This window comes from Podarcis raffonei, chromosome 8 (assembly GCF_027172205.1).
Source record: "Podarcis raffonei isolate rPodRaf1 chromosome 8, rPodRaf1.pri, whole genome shotgun sequence".
NCBI lineage: Eukaryota > Metazoa > Chordata > Lepidosauria > Squamata > Lacertidae > Podarcis > Podarcis raffonei.
Window position 1 is genome coordinate 84,312,001 of NC_070609.1, and position 20,018 is coordinate 84,332,018.

Here is a 20,018-nt window from a genome sequence, read left to right on the forward strand (position 1 = left end):
TGCCACTACCGAGAAGGCCCTCTGCCTGGTTCCCTGTAACTTGGCTTCTCGTAGCGAGGGAACTGCCAGAAGAAATCTGATTGGTTCTTACGAACACTCTGTAAAAGTTCTTTTGTGAATAAAACGACCTGGGCCTAGGGGTGGAGGGACAGAGATTATTATACGCACCCTTCCCAGAGTCTTGCTGGTTCAAGCCTCTGGGTGTATTTTTATTCATCAGAGTTCAATCCTTCCTTTCCTTTGTGAACACCTCACAAAAGAAAAAGGGAACTGAGCCGAAATAAGCCAGCTGGGCAGGAAGGCGATCTGAGTCACACCACTCCAACTGGGTGAGAAGCCCCTGCCTCTGTTCCTGATCCAAGACCCCCTTACTTCTTCCGGAGAAAAGAGGCCACCTGCGACCTCTTGAAGCCATCCAGGTGGTAGAGCCGTGTTGCCAGCCTCGTCGCTGCAGCCTGGTCCGCAGGAGGGGTGCTGCCATTGGCGTGGAGAATGCCGTTGGGCTCTGCCTGCTCCTTGGAGGGTGCTGTCTCCTCCCCTGAATCGGTGCCCTTCCCAGAGGGTGGCTCTTCAGGGCGGCTGCAAGAAAGGAAAGCGATTATAACAACACACAACAAGATGGAAGAAGTGAAATATTGAGATCACACATGGGTGAAGGGGAGTGGGGGGTATATGGGAACCTGGCAGCAGTCACGAAATCAAAAGACGCCTGCTTCTTGGGAGAAAAGCAATGACAAACCTAGACAGCATCCTAAAAAGCAGAGACATCACCTTGCCAACAAAGGTCCGTATAGTCAAAGCTGTGGTTTTCCCAGTAGTGATGTATGGAAGTGAGAGCTGGGCCATAAAGAAGGCTGATCACCGAATAATTGATCCTTTTGAATTCTGGTGCTGGAGGAAACTCTTGAGAGTCCCATTGACTGCAAGAAGATCAAACCTATCCATTCTGAAGGAAATCAGCCCTGAGTGCTCACTGGAAGGACAGATCCTGAAGCTGAGGCTCCAATACAGTGGTGCCTCGCAAGATGAAATTAATTCGTTCCGCAAGTTTTTTCGTCTAGCGAATTTTTCGTCTTGCGAATCATGAATTCCCATAGGAATGCATTGAAAATCAATTAATGCGTTCCTATGGTCAAAAAAAGTCCAAACAAAGCCAAATTTGGTACAACAAGAGTTTATTAAGTGCTCTTTAAAGTCACACATACTGTAAAGAGCATTTCAAAAATTGAAGGAACAATAATTTAAGTTTCTAAACATGACAGAAAAACATTTAAAAATCAACAAAGTGTACAGTACATTTTCTAAGACTCTGGGGGACAACTCGAAGAAGGTTCCTCTTCCACTCTTTGCTTTTTGCTGAAGAACCTGTCCATGGTCTGCTGCTTCATCCGCCTTTTCAGCACCTCCCTGAAAGACGACATGACCCTCGTATCAAAAGTGTTCACACGTGCTTGTCAGGGTGGTGCCGCTGTGCAAAAGCCTGCACATCCACTTCAGGCAAATGTCCCTCAGTTCTTTGGAGGACAGCCGTTCCTCAGTTGCTTCCTCCTCTTCCAGCGAGGCCTGCTCCTGCACAGCCTCTGCCTGCAGTTCGACCAGCTCCTGGGTGGTCAGCTCGTGGTCGTGCTCCTCCACCAGCTCGCTGATGTCCTCCTCTGTGACCTCCAGGCCCATGGTCCTCCCCAAGGCAACAATGTCCTGCACCACTGTTGTCTCTGGTGCATCAGAGTCACTTGGTGCCACACAGTCCGGCCACAGGCTGCGCCAAGCGCAATTCAAATTTCTCTGGCTAATCCCGTTCCAGGCCGTGGTGATCATCTTCAAGCAGGTGACGATGTCAAAGTGGTCCTTCCAGAATTCCCGCAGGGTGATGGTGGTGCAATCAGCCACCTCGAAGCATCGCCTGAAAAGCTCCTTGGTGTAGAGTTTTTTGAAATTGGCGATGACCTGCTGATCCATCGGCTGGAGCAGTGGCGTGGTGTTAGGCGGCAGGAACATGATGCTGATGAAGCTGAACTCCTCCAGCAAGTCCTCCTCAAGGCCTTTAGGATGAGCAGGAGCATTGTCCATCAGAAGCAAAGCCTTCAGCAGCAGGTCGTTGTCCAGCAGGTACTGTTTGACAGCAGGGCCAAAAGCATGATTGACCCAGTCCACAAACAGCACACGTGTGACCCAAGCCTTACTGTTGGATTGCCACATGACACTCAGCCGCTCCTTGTCGACCTTGTGTTTCTTGAAGGCCCGTGGGTTCTCCGAGTGGCACACCAGCAGGGGCTTGATCTTCAGGTCGCCGCTTGCGTTGGCACAGAAGAGCAGGGTCAGACGGTCCTTCATGGGCTTGTGGCCAGGCAACTTGGCCTCCTCCTGTGTGATGAAAGTCCTTTTGGGCATCCTCTTCCAAAACAGCCCGGTCTCGTCGCAGTTGAAGACCTGCTGTGGAACATAGCCCTCCGTCTTCACAACCTCCAGGAACTCTGCTGCAAAGTCTTTAGCCGCAGAAACATCAGAACTGGCAGCCTCTCCATGCCAGAAAAAAACACACAAGCTTCCAGATTCTTGCAAACCCCTCCCCAACTGTTCCCCCAGTCACCCAGCACACAGAAATTCAAATCCAGAAATTTTTTTAAAAAACAGCAGAGTGGCCCAATGGTCACAGAAAATCATAAAAATGCAGAAAAACACACACAGGCTTCCAGATTCTTGCAAACCCCTCCCCAACTGTTCCCCCAGTCACCCAGCACACAGAAATTCAAATCCATTTTTTTTAAAAAAAACAGCAGAGTGGCCCAATGGTCACAGAAAATCATAAAAATGCAGGAAAAAACACACAAGCTTCCAGATTCTTGCAAACCCCTCCCCAACCCCAAGTCCTTGAATTCCAAACACCCCAACCCAAAATCCAAAACCCCCCAAAAAGTTTTAAAAGCTTAACTTACCAAATGGCTGCAAAAGAAGTTTTGGAAAAGCTTCAAAAATCACCAAAGTCTTTAAAAACCTCAAAAAAGGCTACTATGTACACTGCGTTCTATGAGTTGCTCCTCGAAGTCAAGTCACAACTGTATTAACGGTGTTAAGAAAAAGGAAACAAACTTGCAAGACGTTTTCGTCTTGCGAAGCAAGCCCATAGGGAAATTCGTCTTGCAAAGCAACTCAAAAACGGAAAACTCTTTTGTCTAGCGAGTTTTTCGTCTTACGAGGCATTCATCTTGCGGGGTACCACTGTACTTTAGCCACCTCATGAGAAGAGAAGACTCCCTGGAAAAGACCCTGATGTTGGGAAAGATGGAGACCACAAGGAGAAGAGGACGACAGAGGACAAAATGATTGGCAGTGTTTTCGAGGTTACCAGCATGAGTTTGACCAAACTGCAGGAGGCAGTGGAAGACAGGAGTGCCTGGCGTGCTCTGGTCCAGGGGGCCACGAAGAGTCGGACACGACTAAACAACAACAATATCATTTATAATATAATTTGTTAATTGCATTGTGTTTACATATAGCAAAGGGAAGGCTAGAGCAATTAGATATATTTTAGTTTAGGTAATCTATGTAATAGCCTTATATTAGAAAATGAATATGGATTTTGAATTTGATGTTTGTATTTTTTTTTTGGTTTTGAAATAAAAAAAAATTTAAAAGGGGAAAAAAGAAAGGAAAGCGAGAGGCCAGTTGCAAAGTGGGGAGCTTTCGTTGGGGAGGGGTAGCAGCCACGTCCCATGGAAAAACACTGAAGCTGCTGCCCTCATCTCTGAGTAGTGGCCAATTCACATGGTCCAGCCCAGGGTGATGCCACCTCTGTTTTCAGGCTGGGACTGCCAGCAATCCATCTATACATCATTTTCATAACATTTTCTTTTAATGCACTGCATGCGGTAAATGTATAGGACAAGAGCTAAGGAGTGTTGGAAATGTAAAGAAAAGGAAGGTAGTTTCTATCACATGTGGTGGATTTGTAAGGAGGTAAAAGCTTACTGGGAAATGATATATAATAATAAATAAATATTTTTTTATTTATGCCCCGCCCTTCCCGGTTCAGAAAACAAGGCTCAGGGCGGCTAACAACAAATTTAAAACACTTAATTGATGCAACAAAAAACAGCATAAAATACAGTATAAAAATTGAATAACAATAAATTCAGATTTCAAAAATCAATTTAGGGGGAAAATATATAATGAGTTAAAGAAAATGCATAAAAATACTTTTGTTAAAAAACCAGAAGCGTTTTTACTGGGTATAGTAGGGGAAGAGATACCAAAGGAAGATAAAAAAAAACTCTTTATGTATGTGTAAAGGGAATTGGGGTTGCTCGTGCGTAAGGGGGCTGCTGCTCTAGGCAACGTTGTCTGGCTAAACCTTTCCCTGGCTGGACAGCCCTTTCTCCGTGGCTGTCTCACTCACTGGCAGAATCCGTCAGTGGGCGTTTCCTGAACTTCTTCCAACATAAAAGCTCTTTGACGGCAAGTCTCCGCCTAGCCTCCCTGCGTGGAAGTCTTCTGCGCAGAGTGGGCGTGGCCAGCGGAGGTCCTGGGCTCTCCCCGCTGGTCTCTGTGGAAGAGTCTTGGAGCCATCTCTCCGAAGTCCTTCCCTGCTCCCCTTTCTTCCTGGTGTCACGCCGATTTCCTTCCCCAAAGGAAGTGTTCTCTCTCTCCCTGCTGGTCCCTTCTCCTGCATCGTTGGGGAGCCTTACCTCCACTCTTGGCTCCGATGGCAGTTCCCTGACATCCACCTCCCCCCCAGGACCCCCCTCACCTCCGTCCCGTTCCTTTGGCCTAAATTCCTCCCTTTCCTCTGACGGTGATGCGGGGAAACCCCGGAAGGAGCTATCCCCATCCTCTGCAGATTCAAACATTGCTCTCCACCTGCTGCTATCTCTCCACACAGGGTAATCTTCCCAGTCCGATTCCTCTCCCTCGGATACCTCTCCTCCCTCCTCTTCGGAGGCCGGAAACCCCATAAAATCTTCTTCCTCATCTGTGGTGCCAAATTGCTCCTCCCAGAACCTCGCTGTTGGTTTGGGCTTCCTTGGGAACCTGCTGTGAAACTCCCCCCCGGAGATACTCATCCCTGATGGTTTCCGCAGGAACCCACGTGTTTTCCGACTCGGGTTCCCCCTCCCAAGCCACCAAATACCCCACCTGTCCTCCTCGCCATCTTGAATTGAGTATTTCTGTGGCTTGACTACTAAGTTCCCTCTCCTCTACGTGTGGGTGTGTGGGGACCTCTCTCTCTCGCCCTGGAAATTCCAGTCTCTCCCTATATGGAGAGAGTAAAGACCTATGGAACACCGGGTGTAGTTTCATGCTGGTCGGCAACTTGAGCCTGAAACCGTGAGGCGGGAGGAAGGGAAGTCGCAGGCTCTTATGAGCTAAAGAAGTAAAATGGATAAAGATGATGTGTCTAAATATTACAAAATGGAAAATTCAATAAAAAATAATAAAAATAAAAAGAGACTGCCAGCAATACAAAGCCAGGCTGGCCAGCAGGTGCCCCCTCCCTTGAAAGTGGTCTGCTCTGAACTGACAGGAAGTCTTGAGGGAATGAGGTCCCTGGAACTAAAAGGAGGTGCAGCCAGGGAGGCATAAAAGAGACCCTGAAAGACCCTGGACAGTCAAGTTAGCGAAAATGTATAAAGTCAGTAATAAATGTTGGAAATGTAAAGAAAAAGAGGGAACATTTTATCACATGTGGTGGGAATGTAAAAAGGTGAAATGCTTCTGGGAGATGATATATAATGAGTTGAAAAAAATGTTGAAATATACATTCATAAAGAAACCAGCAGCATTTTTATTGGGCATTGTGGGGAGTGACATAAATAGAAAGGAATGTAAGCTCTTTTTATATGCAATAACAGCAGCAAGAATATTATTGGCCCAAAAATGGAAGCAAGAAGAGTTACCAACGATTGAAGAATGCAGGATGAAGTTAATGGACTATGCAGAATTAGATAAACTAACAGGAAGGATTCGAAACCGGCGGGACCAGAAATTCACGGAAGACTGGAGTAAATTTACGGACTACTTGAAAAGTAATTGTGAAGAACAGACGACGTTTGTAGGGTTGCAAGAAGTTTTATGAGGAGTATTGTTGGAAGTATTGCAAAAATAGATAAGGGGAGGATGATTTGTTAAGAGATGTAAAGGCAATATAAAGTTAAGAAATGCATAAGAAGTGGTTAAAACGGTGGATCATCAGAGGTGCTGATGGAAGTCCAAAAAGATTGTATAAGTGATAAGTTTTGTGGTACATTTTATAATTTATATGTTAAAATTAATAAAAAATATTATACACACACACACACACACACACATATATATATAAATAATACAATAACCTATTAAACATTTGAAGCCTCCCTGAACAGGGCTGCCTTCAGATGTCTTCTAAAAGTCTGGTACTTGTTCTCTTTGACATCTGGTGGGAGGGCGTTCCACAGGGTGGGCGCCACCACCGAGAAGGCCCTCCGCCTGGTTCCCTGTAACTTGGCTTCTCGCAGTGAGGGAACCACCAGAGGGTCCTCGGCGCTGGACCTCAGTGTCCGGGCAGAACGATGGGGGTGGATACTGCCTGGCAGTATCACACTATCTCTGTGGGTCTGTGTGTGGGCCAGCGGTGGGCTGCCCCTCTGCCCTTCTCCTTCTAGGATGTACGGAGCAACGCTTCTGTTCAGATGGGTGTTGCAACATGGTGCCCTTCCCTGCCCCACACGGCTTTAGAGCTGGAGCAGCCCTGAAGGAAAGAGATCCTGAGAGCCACAAGCCATAATAATAATAATAATAATAATAATAATAATAATAATAATAATTTATTTATACCCCACCCTCCCAAGCCAAGACTAGGCTCAAGGCGGCGAACACCCGATATAAAAACAAATTGATTGAAATACAACTTAAAAACAGAATTAAAATACAACATTAAAACATTAAAATACAGCCTCATTTCAATGGAAACTCAAATCAAAAACTTTTTGGGGAAATGAAAACGTCAAGTCTTCATAAGGGCGGAGGACCCGGCAGAAGGAGGAAAGGAGGAAGCAGCAGAGAACAGCTGAGGCTCCTCAAAGCTGCTAGTGAGGCAGTTGCTGCCTCTGCAAAGGAGACACTCCACACATGGAGGCTGCTGCTAGGTTGCAGCTGCCCAGGCCCAGCCTCTTAACCACACCAGGAGGATGTTGTGGGCGTCTAGCAGATGAACCGAGGCGAAAGGCCCCAGGAGACACGCAAGGGAACAAACTTACTGTACGGCCGGTGCTTCTTCTTCCTCCTCGTCCTCCTCCTCTTCCAAGGTTTCATCTCCATCCACGATGGGCACCATCTCACGACCCTCTGCTGAGCTCTCCAGCTTCCCTTCCACACCACCGAGGGAGGCCAAGTGCAAATCTGCCGCAGCAACTTCCTCCTGCAGGCAGGAAGTCCTTCTGGGCTCCTCCACCCATGCGCACGAAGGCAGTGGGTGGCCACGGGATGGGGCTTGTGGCTTGTGCTCCTCCTGCCACCGACTCTGCTCTGCAGCAGGCGCCGAGAGGGCCCGGAAGCTGGAAGAAGCCCAGCTGATCTCTGCAGGAGACGGAGGTTCTGGGGCAGGGTGGCTCTCCAAAGGCTCTTGCAGCAGAGCGGTCACCAGGGAGGTGCTGCAGACGGAAAACAGCAGCCCTTCCTGGGCTGGCAAGTCAACACCTGGGCGGGAAGGGAGGGAGGAATGGATGGGACAACAGGTTAATGAGATCGTGACAAGGCTCCGCTCTGGTCCTCCATGGTCCGATGGGTGTTTGGTAGGGGTGGGCAATATATCGATGGGTGTTTGGTAGGGGTGGGCAATATACCGATATACTGTACTGTCCAAAACCAGTTCAAGGTCCCTGTTGTGATATCGGTTATAAAAATTATGACCTGGCAATATACTGCAAATCATGATGTGTGTGTGTGTACGCTCTGCAAAAATCACGATGCAGGGAAAACTGTGAAGCCAGCCAATGCATCTACATAGCTGCATTCTTATTTCAGACATTGTGTTATATCAGTATAACGCAAGGATTAGCTGATGATATATCACGAAGGTAAAAACCAGATATCACTGACAGTGGTACTTTGGTTCTCAAACGTCTTGGTACTCAAACAACTTGGAACCCAAACACTGCAAACCCGGAAGTAAGTGTTCTTGTTTGCGTACATTTTTTGGAAGCCGAATGTGTTCCATTTTGAGTGTTACGCTTCGAGTTTGAGTGCTACACTTCTGTTTTGAGTGCCACACTTCTGTTTTGAGTGTTATGCTGAGGTCTGTATGTTTTTCCTATTTATTTTGTAGCTCTCTTTTTTAGTGACTGTGTGGAACCCAGTTCAGCTACCGATGGATTGATTGTGTGACTGCAGTACATTGTTTATTGCATTCATTTTATGGATCAATGGTCTCATTAGATAGTAAAATTCATGCTAAATTGCTGTTTTAGGGGTTGTTTTTAAAAGCCTGGAACAGATTAATCCATTTTACATTACTTCCTATGGGAAAGGCTTTGGTTTTGGAACGGACTTCCGGAATGGATTACGTTTGAGAACCAAGGTACCACTGTAGTGGCTTAACAATTCAGAGGCTAAACAGAGAGGGGGCCTGGACTTGTGATGGGAACCTGAGATCCATTGCCCCACACCACAAAGCACGATCTCCCCCCCCCCCCAAGGCCTGTCAGCAAAGTTAAAACTGGAAAATTAAGAACTCTTTGCTTGAGCTAACAGGTTTAAGCTACTAACAACTTCAGTCCCGGAAAGGATGAATCACAAGCTCAGGCCCCCAACCTGAATGCCCACACCATGGAAGCAGTGGACGCATCCTGCAGCCTCACTTACTCCGATGCCCCAACACTTTTCCAGTCTGCCCCCGTTCCTGGTTAGAGGTAAAACGACACCAAGGATCGGTCAGGTGTTAATTTTTGAGAACTGCTTGTAAATGCTGGATTTTTAATTCTCAAAATTGAGCTCCTGCATGGTTTATTTTAAACTGCAGAAGGCCGTCTTGCGCACGCTGGGCCAGCAGCCTGTCGAAAGCAAGGGCAAAAGGGAAGCAATGCCATCTTGAATGGAATGAGCGATGGAGCCTCGAGAAAAGCGTGGGTGCACGTAGAGATCTCAATTTCGACCACACAGTGGGAAACTGTTTTAACTACTATAACAAGGGTGTCTCTGGACCTTAACCTGAGGCTCATGCAACAAAAAATAATATTTAGAATATACTGGGCCCCATTAAAAGGTAAAGGGACCCCTGACCATTAGGTCCAGTCATGACCGACTCTGGGGTTGCGGCACTCATCTCGCTTTATTGGCCGAGGGAGCCGGCGTACAGCTTCCAGGTCATGTAGCCAGCATGACTAAGCCACTTCTGGTGAACCAGAGCAGCGCACAGAAACGCCGTTTACCTTCCCGCTGGAGCGGTACCTATTTATCTACTTGCACTTCGTGCTTTCGAACTGCTAGGTTGGCAGCAGCAGGGACCGAGCAACGGGAGCTCACCCCGTTGCAGGGATTCGAACCGCCAACCTTCTGATCGGCAAGTCCTAGGCTCTGTGGTTTAACCCACAGCGCCACCCGCATCCATGCTGGACCCCATTATGTTTGTTTTAAAAATGGCTATCTATGGTATCTAACTGTTGGAGATGCAACAGGGACAATGCTTCTCTAAAACATATGTTCTTTCATTGTCCTATATTGAAAATCTTTTGGCAGAAGGTAACAAATGATCAACAGAACTGTACAGAACAACCTTACATTTACAGAGCAAAATATCCTCTTGAATATTTACAAAAGGACAATATGAGTGGACTCTCTGTGTCCTGACCACAGCAAAAAGACTGATACTGATGAACTGGGGAAAAAAAAATGCGGCTCCCTTCTACAATTGGATTGAAGATTTATACAAACTTGCAACATATGAACAACTTGCATATAAATGCAGGCTTGCCATGGACAAATTCAATGATACTGTATCCGGAATCCATTCTTACAAATGCTGTAATAGGTTAAGATCTGGTGAAGTACAATATCAACCTTGTAAAGTTTGGGGTTTTTTCCCCTTATTTCCCCTTCTATGCACATTCTATTTCTCTTTTGCTCTCTTTTACGTCTCACAATGTTTAGTGCACATATAATTACGTACCGGTAGCCATGCTGGTCTGCTGTAGTCGAAACAAAATAAAAAAAATCCTTCCAGTAGCACCTTAGAGACCAACTATGTTTGTTATTGGTTTGAGCTTTCCTGTGCATGCACACTTCTTCAGATACTTCTGTTTTGGTGTATCTGAAGAAGTGTGCATGCACATGAAAGCTCATACCAGTAACAAACTTAGTTGGTCTCTAAGGTGCTACTGGAAGAATTTTTTTTAATATAATTACGTGCTTTTTGAACTTTCAATAAAGATGTTTAAAATCTAAAAAAAAGTTTTCCACATTTCCACAGTGAAGAAGCTAAAGAGCCTTAGCATTTCTTGCAGCGGGAGTGAATTTGCATGTGTGTGCGTGTTCTCTTAAGCCAAAGGCTTTTGGATTATAGAATCTCTCTTCACCCAATCACTGGGGCTGAACAAGCAGGCCAGAGGGCTCCACTTCATTTAATTAATTTTCATATGTTCCATAATTTCATAATTTTCATATGTTCCATACCACTTTTCATCGAAAGTCCATATCAGCATGACCTCCCTTTAAAATCTTCAAGACCAATTAAAGCCAACAGAAACCATAAATAAAGAACAAGCAGCCTGAGATTACCTGATCTCAAAGGTTATTGGGAAGATAAAGGGCAGCTGAAAAGTGAGCCAGGAGGCCTCTTAGGTGTGGGGTGGCAGTCACAAAGGAAAAGTCCAGCTGTCTGGGAATAGCTGAACCTTTGGTGCTCTGGGCAAACCGGAGGAGGTGGGCAGGGGAGACAGTGAGTGTAGTAACCTGATGCTCTTAAAAGATGGTCTCGGTCCAGTATACCTGAAGGAGCGTCTCCACCCCCATCGTTCACTGAGATCCAGCACTGAGGGCCTTGTGGCGGTTCCCTCGCTGCAAGAAGTGAAGTTACAGGGAACCAGGTAGAGGGCTTTTTCGGTAGTGGCACCTGCCCTGTGGAACGCCCTTCCAGCAGATGTCAAGCTAATCAACAAGTATTTTACTTTTAAAAGACACCTGAAGGTGGCCCTGTTTAGGGAAGTTTTTAATGTCTGACACTGTATTGTTTTTTATATTTGGTTGGAAGCCGCCCAGAGTGGCTGGGGAGACCCAGTCAGATGGGCGGGGTATAAATAATAATAATATTATTATTATTATTATTATTATTATTATTATTATTTTATTATTATGACTCACCTGGGGGAGTCATCTGGTCCAAATCACTGCTGGAGGGTGTGTGGTCCGGCTGGTCCGGGAAGAAGCCTTGGACCTGGAAGACAAAGGCAGAGGTCAGAGAAAGGCAGGGTCTTCTCAGGGTGGGGTGAGGGGGCCTGAGCCTCCTGCCAGCCCAGTCAATGGGCAATGTTTGCTAAGCACCTGTGGGGGGGGGGAGAGAATGGCAGCCTGTGAGCAGCTGGACCAAGGAGGGAGGGGAGCAAACGATGGTGGGGGCTTCCGCGGGGGCCTTGCAGCCCATCCTGAAGCACGTCTGCTTGTAGGGAAGGCTACTGCACTGGAGGGAGGGTGGGCGGCCAGGCTGTGATAGAGAAGCAGCCTCCATGCTACACTAAGCTGTCTTTGAAGATGGGGGATTGTTAAGCACCCTTCCTGCAGCCAGCAGATCTCCTTCGTTCCCAAGGCAGGCTATGCAGAAATCTAACATCAGCTGGCTGACCTTTCGAAGGCCAGGCTGAGCTCTGGGCTACGGCCACCTTTCCCTGCAGCCTGGCCCAGGGAAGCAACAGCAACACCGGGCTGGATGCTCAGGACTCACCTCCTTTGACGCGTCCGACAAGGGAGCAAAGCAACGAGGCAGCTCCCTCTCCTCCTCTTCCACCGGGCAGGCACTTTCCAGCTCCCCTTCCATGATCACCAGGGGAGACAAGGAGCGGTAATGAGGCACGTAGCTTGGGTAAGGGCCTGGGGACGGGTTACCACCAGGATCTGGCTCAGGCGCAGGCTCGGAGTCCGTGGATGCAAGGCTCATTGCCACACCTGTCTGGCACGGCAGGCTGTGGGCACAATCCGTAGAGGTCAGACCGCAGGTGGGGATTCCTTCCCCATCTTCCTTGAAGGCCTTTTCTTCCATACAGCCCAAGAGAGATGGTCCTTCGGAGCTGGTGGTTCTTGGACTCGCACAAAAGAGCGGGTTGTCGTAAAACAAGCATTCCACCTCCTCTTCTTCCTCTTCCTCCTCCAGTGAGCCTTCATCCTCCTCCTCCTCCTCCTGCTTCTCTGAGTCCTCCTCTGGCTCCTCCCCACTATCGCTCTCCAGGAGCAAAGGCTCATGGGAGGTGGCCGAGTCCTGCGAGGGGGGCATCCCCAGAACCTTCTCAAGACTAGGGGAGGAACTCAGTGGCTCCTTCTGCCGGTCAATTGCCCCTTGCAGGTCCAGGAAGCATAGCTCAGCTTGAAGGATGCTGGCCGAGAAGAGAGCTTTGGTGGCATCATTGCTGTAGTCATCCAGGCTCTTCAGATTTTCCGGCGGCTGCTGAGATGCTTCCCTCCCAGGCTGCGCAATCTCCAGACGCTCTGAAGCAGGGCAAGTTCCAGGGTGAAATTCCTCAGCACGGCTCTGAGCCAGCGGCAGGGAAGGTTTCTCAGAGGACATTTCACCTCCGCTCCAGCCAACACCCTCCAAGCTACCCTGGAGGAGGTCTATGTCTTCCAGGCCCAAGAATGGAAGCAGAGTCATGGTTTCAGTCTGGGGGGTTTCTGAAGGTGTCAGCAAGCCACCCGCCCCTCCTAAGCTGTCTCCAGTTTCACAGGTCACGTCTCTTATTCCTAAATCAGTCAGAAAGTCTATTAGGTCCGGAGGACTGGAGGATCCAGAAGGCTCCATTCTGGCGTTCACCATGAAAACTTCCAAAAAGGTCCAGTTAGGCTAAGCCCTCATCTTGTTTGTAAAGAGTTGAGCAACATGGGCCTCCTGCGGGCGGGATCCATGCCTCTCCTGCTGTCGCTGGAAAAGAGAAAGCAAATGTTGACGTTATCACGAAACAGAAGTCGGGGAGGGAGAAGCTGCTGCAAACAGAACCTGGCCAAAAGGTCACCTGGAAAGGGCCCTGCAGGTGTCACCAGGTTTAAATTAGGGGTGCTTAAATTGTCCATCATTTCACTTTCAACATTATCAGCGGTCTCTCCCCACAGGTTCATGGTGGGAAAGGATACTCTTCTCGTATCAATGGACCACAATTCATCATGCTAGAAAGCATCATTTCAGCTGGTGGAAGCCAATCGCAGCGTCCAAGGGGCCCAAATCTCCCCCCACCAATCCATTGGCATGAATTGCAGCCCCACCACCACCACAGCCCTAATAATCTTGGGCTAGAGGAGGAGGAACTGGTTGGTGGCAGTGGGCTGGGAGACAGAGACTCACCAGCTCTGGGGCTCCCATCAGGACAGATCAGAGATGAGGCAGCGGCAGGTGCCGACTGACCAAACGAGCAGCCTAGCCCAAAGGAATGTCTTTGCTGCCGAAAAGAAACTAGGTTTCTCTTCAGTATTTTAAGAATTTATATACCATATCTCTGCCCCAAATTAGGTTGGGGACTAGCTATACGGATCACATCCCAGCAGTTCTTAAAGCACAGCACCGAGTGCAGATCCATTTCTGGGCACAATTCAAAGAGCTGGCGGATAACTAGGGGGTCCTGGACGAGGGCCACCTTTCATTCCAGCAGCCAGCCTCAAGGCCAAACTTCCCTGGCGCACAACCTTAAGTGAGTGGGGAGCAGGGAGGGGGCCTTTTGAGTCATGGGAGGGGGCTCACTATCGAAGACCCTCCTCAGGAAGGCTTGCCAGGCATCAACTATGACATTTCAGTGCCAGGCAAGCACCTGTTTGTTCGCCCTGAGATTCCAGCAGGCAATGATAGCCAGCCTTGACTATTATGTAACCCATTCTTCTGAACTTTATGAGTTTGCTTTAATTTGGTCGTTTTTGGTTTTCGGGAGCTGCCTTTGTTGTTCTGTTTCCTTCTGTCTCGTAAGTGAGCCTTACTGGCGATTTCCAAATAAACAACCCCCTTTCCCCGCAAGCTGGCGCCCTCCCCGGTGTTTCGGACCACAACTCCCATCGCCCCCCGCCCCATGATGCTCTTCTGGCCGCTTGTGCTCCAAAACACCTGGCGAGGCCCAGCTGGGTGACCCTGCCCGGCCAGCCTCCTTGTTCTTTAAGAAGGGCGGCGTCTCCTCCGATTGCGGAAGGGAGCACGTGGGAAAGGGGCCAGGGGCGCCGGGAAGGGAGGCAGGCAGGCGGGCATTCCCACCCAGGCGGGGAATTGGCACGACTCGACCCGCGGCGCAGGTGGCCTTCCCACTAGGGAAAACCAGGCAGGTAGGCTGGCGCTTGGGAACCGGCTGCCCGAGGGGTGCGGGGGACCCCGTTTCCAAGCGGCTCGGTTGCGGAAGCGGCTCTTGGAAAAGAAACTGGGCTCCGAGGCCTCACCTCGGGCCTCCCAGGGCAGGAATAATCTACCTGCGAGGAGCCTCCGCCCTCCAGCTGCCTCCACCCGGGCCGCGCTCGGGGGCGCCGCGGAGGCGGCAGCTGCTCCCCGGGCAAAGTCCCCCTCCGTCGGGGCCGCCAGCGCGCAGCGTCTCCTTCCCTCGGCCAAGGCCGCTCCCAGCCAAGCCAAGGGAGTCCGCCCGGCCCGCTTCCCTTCCGGGGCCGTCCGATCCGAGCGGCCCCTTCCCACCGGCTCGCTCCGGCCGGAGCCCCGCGCCCGGCCGCACTTACCCGACCGCGCGCCCGGCTCCGCTCCGCCTTTCCTGCTCGTCGGGCGGGACTGGCGACGGGAGCCCTCCCCGCCGGGCCACAGCCAGGGCCGCAGCCGCATTCCCCGCGCGCCCGGTCGCCTGGCCTTCCTGCCTCCGAGAGGCGGCGCCGGCCGAGCTCGGTTGCTCTCACCCCGCGGAGGCTTCGCGGCCCCGACCCCAGGGCACCTTTGCGCACGATGGCGGGCCGAGGCTGGGGACGGGCCCTTTGCGCCAAGGAGCAAGCCCGGAGCAGGTGGCCTCTTGTGCCCGAACCGCCTCCGCGGGGCGGCTTTTGGCACAGCAGCAGCCCCCTCCACTTCAGCAGGCTCGAGGCAGCCTAGGAAGGCCCCCTCTGCCCTTTCCCGAGAGAGCAGTCAGGATGCAACCCTTTTGCCTGGTCCACTGGGGGATCCCATCTCCAGCCTCCAGTCTGGCCTTTTCCCCCTTGAGCGAAGTGGGGCAGGTTCTGGACAGCTGTTTCAGCAGGGATCCCGGACAACAGCACAGGGTTTAGGGTGGTGTGGCCAGTCCGCCCCCCCAACAGGGTACCAAACCAAGGGGGGGCTAATAATAATAATAATAATAATAATAATTTCCTCAATAATGTGAAGTTTCAGTTAGCTTATTGAAAAGATCCATTAAAAAAGCAACTGTACCAAAATGAATTATTGTGAAAACAAGACATATTAGAGAGGTTTTGCCAAATTTGGTTCTCATTCAGATGTTTTCCAGGTGGGCCTGTGGAGAGGGGCAGGGTGGGGAATCACTCACCTCCGTGTTCATTGCCCGCTGGCACAGAACTAGATCTAGCTGGATTCTTCAGGCTGCCTCCGCTATGGGGTGCCCCAGAAGCACTTTGCACCCACTCTGTCACTGCACAACACCAGGCCAGCCCTGGGCTGTGGGAGGGATGTAGAACTGACCCTGCAACATCCCCTGGGAGGAGAAGAATGACCTGTCCTTCGGATCTCAAGGACAGTGGTCCCACTCCCCGCCGTGGGGCTCAGCCCCAGACCTGCCCAGGGAGGGCTTCAGCCATCAGAGCTACTTTCCCACCCCGCACCCCCCAGATCTAGGTAACGGATGGGGAAGTTTCAACACAGACTTACCCAACAGCTGCCTGTTGCCCAGGGCTTGTGTCCATTTCCTGAGCAAGAAAGATGGGGCAAACTTGCTGCTTCCTGTTTGCCTGCAAGTCTACACTCACCGTCAGCACCCGTCTCAGGAAGTAACTGTCAGACTGCTCTTTTGGGGGCTGAGGGGCGCTCCTCCTTGCAGGGACGCAACAAAAAAATGTTGGCCCGAAGGATGTGCCTTTTCATCCTCTGCCAAGGTCACCCAGTGAGAAAAGGGCGTCCAGAGGGGCAGGCAAGCAACTGATTCATGGTTGCCCTTCCCTCTTTCCAATTGCACTAGGGAAAAACCACCTCCAGGTTGCTCACAGACCTCCCTGCACTGGAAAACAGCAGACTGAGTCACCCCGGAGAAACAACATGGGTACCACGGAGTGGCCGGCCACCCTCCCACCAAAGTCCCTGCTGCAGGTGGCCCAGGCCTCACAGCCCCCAGGTGGTGCTGTAAGCCATCTGGGACTGTGGAAGTGAGGGGATGGGCAGCAGAAACAAGCTCTGGTTTTAAGTTTTTGTTTGCAGTGGTCACATCCCATGTGAGCAACTGCACTAAGAAGCCGTAGAACAACGAAAGGAACATAGGAAGGTGCCTTTATATTGAACCAAACCACTGGTCCATCAGTGTTGCCTACACTAAATGGCAGCTGCTCTCCAGGGTTTCAGACCTAGCCCTCCCTGGAGATGCCACTGAACCTGAAACCTTTTGCCTGCAAGGCAGCCGCTCTGCCAGTGATCTATATGGCCATTCCTCTATTAAAACTGTCAGCATCCCAATTGCCTTTGCAGAAAGGGAGGGTCCTTCTGGGCTGGCACTGGGCCTCCTAAGACCCTCATGCAACCTGCTTAGCGTTAAGCCAAACCGCATCACACGCTTGGGGACAAAGTGCACAGATCACGTGACGGGCCGTGTTGCAGCTTTGTTTTTCTTCCCTGGCTAGCAGCCTTGGGACCCAGATTGCATTGTGAGGGGAAAGGAGGCTTTGAACTCACACGCAAACCGCATGGTTCTGATCGGGATCAGAGAGTCCTTGTTAGGTGCTGTGTATTGCAGGAGAGATTCATCCATCGATTCCAGCACAGGCCTAACAGAGTAGTTGCACTTTTTGCTTAAACTCGCCTGTTTTTCATTTTGGGAAGTATCCAAGTTTGACAGTCACAGCCAGGCAAGATTGGCAGGGGAGACAGCGAGTGTAGTAATCTGATGCTCTTAAAAAATGGTCTGCAGCCACAGCAAGACTCGCCCCCCCCAAACTGAGCTGGTGCCCTGCCAACTCACCTCCCGTTTTGCCAGCCGAGTTCCTCCATCCAGGTCTTAGATGGTCCAGATGGGTCAGATAGGCCTGGGGCAAAATTCACGGCACAGTTGGTGCGTATAGTCTCCCTTGAATGTTTCTGCTCCGGATGGTTTGTCTTTTCACAAGACTCTCCTGTCCCCTTGGTCACGCTCGGTCATTTGATCCTGTTTCGCCTCTTTTGAACGAGCTTCGTAGTTTCTTCCCTCTCGCAGAGAATCTGCCTGCCTACAAAAGAAGAGAACAGGACAGGGAAGGATGTTGGCAATTTCTCATCCATGGCAGGATCCTGGCATCGCTCTCACCACAAGCCTGCAGCTGCTGCGGTCTCCAGAGGAAGCCGCAGCTGGGAAGGCGCAACAGAAGAAGCACAGTCCATGGTGACCTCTCTTCCCACCTTCGAGAAAGAGGCATTGGGCAGAGAAGCTGAGTGGCTGCTGCTGCTGCCAGGGGGCCTTTGCCAGGGGGTGAGTGGCACGGCTGAGCTGGGCCCCCACAAGCTTTCCCTGGTTGCCAGTGCTGTGAGCAAAGATTAATAATGAACAAAGGGTCTTTCTCACTGTCAGTGGAGCCAGCAGTGGAGGAAGAGGGATGGAGGCCAGAGCCCCTCCCTCTTAAGCAGGCTCAAGCTCCCCCCCCCCAAATGAGGCAAGAATGAGGTCTGAGCTTGGGAGGAGGAAAAGCAGGGGGCACCAGGGCAATAAGAATCAGGAATGCGATTTTATCTTGCTGGCTTCTAATGCCAAGCTTTTTGCAGTAATGCTTTTTAATTTTATTAATCTCTACTGTGGATAAATAAGAGATTAATAAAATTAAAACTCTCTACCGTGGATGGGACGTGGGTGGCACTGTGGGTTAAACCACAGAGCCTAGGACTTGCCGATCAGAAGGTTGCCAGTTTGAATCCCCGCGACAGGGTGAGCTCCCGTTGCTCGGTCCCAGCTCCTGCCAACCTAGCAGTTCGAAAGCACGTCAGAGTGCAAGTAGATAAATAGGTACCACTCTGGCGGGAAGGTAAACGGTGTTTCCATGCGCTGCTCTGGTTTGCCAGAAGCGGCTTACTCATGCTGGCCACATGACCTGGAAGCTGTACATCGGCTCCCTTGGCCAGTAAAGCGAGATGAGCGCCGCAACCCCAGAGCTGTCCGCTACTGGACCTAACGGTCAGGGGTCCCTTTACCTTTACTTTTACCGTGGATAATTTCTGTATTTTACTACACTGCTGTTTTAATTCTTTATGTGCACTACTCTGGGATTTTTTTTTACAAGGAAAAGTGATAGATATATTTTATTTTATAATATTATATATATAATTTTTATTAAATTTCCTGTTTTTCAATTTAGAGAATATTCATTTAACCACCTTAAAATATCAATGACTTCCCTTCTTTTCTTTCCATGGTTCATTTTGCATAACGTAAATCCCTTCAAATTTTATATAAACTAAACCATTCAGTACTCCATTATTACATCCATCAAAATGTCTTTACACTGTTGAATTTATCTCATTGCTGCCAGCGTTTTCAAGTGTACACGATTCCCCCCCCCCCATATATTCAATAAACATTTTCCAATCTTCTTTAAACGCATGTTCTTTTTGTTCTCTTATTCTGTATGTTGATAAATACATGTTTTAAACAGGTAAGTGAATCTTCCAATCCAAGGGCTCCGTGGCAGAGTACCTGTTCTGCATGTTCAGCCTCCAGGTGTGGCTGGGACAGACCCTGGAGAGGTGCTACCAGTACTGAACTCGATGGGCCAGTGGTCCGACTTGATTCGAGTCAGTGTCCTATGTTCCTGTCTTAAGAGTGAAGTACCGTATTTTTCGCACCATAGGACGCACATTTTCCCCTCCAAAAATGAAGGGGAAATGTGCTCACAAGGCTTGCGGGCAGCAGCCTGCAGCCCCGGCGAGTGTCCGCAAGCCTTGCGCGCCCGGCGGGAGGTCCCGACGGGCGCGCAGGGCTTGGGGCGGCAGCCTGTCACCCTAAGCACGGGGAGCCCTCCGGAGGGCTCCCCGTGCTTCGGGCGAGTGTCTGCAAGCCTTGCGCGCGCGGCGGGAGGTCCCGACGGACGCGCAAGGCTTGGGGCGGCAGCCTGTCGCCCGAAGCACGGGGAGCCCTCCGGAGGGCTCCCGTGCTTCGGGCGAGTGTTTGCAAGGCTTGGGGCGGCAGCCGCGGCTGGGGGTGGGGAATAAATTTTTTTTATTAATTCCCCCCCCCCAAAAAAAACGAGGTGCGTCCTATGGGCCAGTGCGCCCTATAGAACGAAAAATACGGTATATACTCCAAAGCCACCAGTTTTGGGAAGTGGCAGGAGACCCTCTGGCATGTGGGTGTCATTGACAGCACATTGGTGGGCTGTGGGGGGTCTTTCCAGGGATGTTTTGTGTTTGTGTGCTGTTGCTTTTACTCCTGTTTTTGATTATTATTATTATTTTTCTCTTCCTTTCCTGGGCTGTGTAAGCCTAGAACATGGTGGCTGTCCCCCTAAAATCTGGGTCTGTCCCTGGAAAATAGGGAGGGTCTGCAAGGAGAGACCCCAACCCCTAGATGGGGGGCTTTGACTTCTAGGCAGCAGCCGACAGTGGCCCTTCTGCTTAGTCCATCATACAAGGCCTCTGCTTCTTCTCACAGAAGAAATGAATAAAAGTGTGGGAAGCTGTTGAAAGAGAAGTACAGTGGTACCTCGGGTTAAGTACTTAATTC

General features: G+C 50.1%; 1 protein-coding gene across 4 annotated transcripts in view; it reads right to left on the bottom strand.

Annotated features, from left to right (window-relative positions):
• LOC128419959 (PH and SEC7 domain-containing protein 4-like) overlaps positions 1-17,528 on the bottom strand; it is a 30,846-nt gene extending 13,318 nt beyond the window's left edge. Inside the window, exons 1-5 of one of the 4 annotated variants that reach the window (XM_053401279.1) lie at positions 17,295-17,528; positions 11,906-13,093; positions 11,329-11,401; positions 7,233-7,671; positions 373-579 (exon numbers count right to left, since the gene is read on the bottom strand). In XM_053401279.1, the coding sequence (XP_053257254.1) occupies positions 373-579; positions 7,233-7,671; positions 11,329-11,401; positions 11,906-12,988 (1,802 nt within the window). In that variant the 5' untranslated portion in view covers positions 12,989-13,093; positions 17,295-17,528. Of the gene's footprint in view, positions 1-372; positions 580-7,232; positions 7,672-11,328; positions 11,402-11,905; positions 13,094-14,580; positions 14,802-14,868; positions 15,003-17,294 lie in introns of those variants that run through there. The other 3 variants (XM_053401276.1, XM_053401278.1, XM_053401277.1) reach the window with 3 other exon arrangements.
• Positions 17,529-20,018: the final 2,490 nt, after the last annotated feature.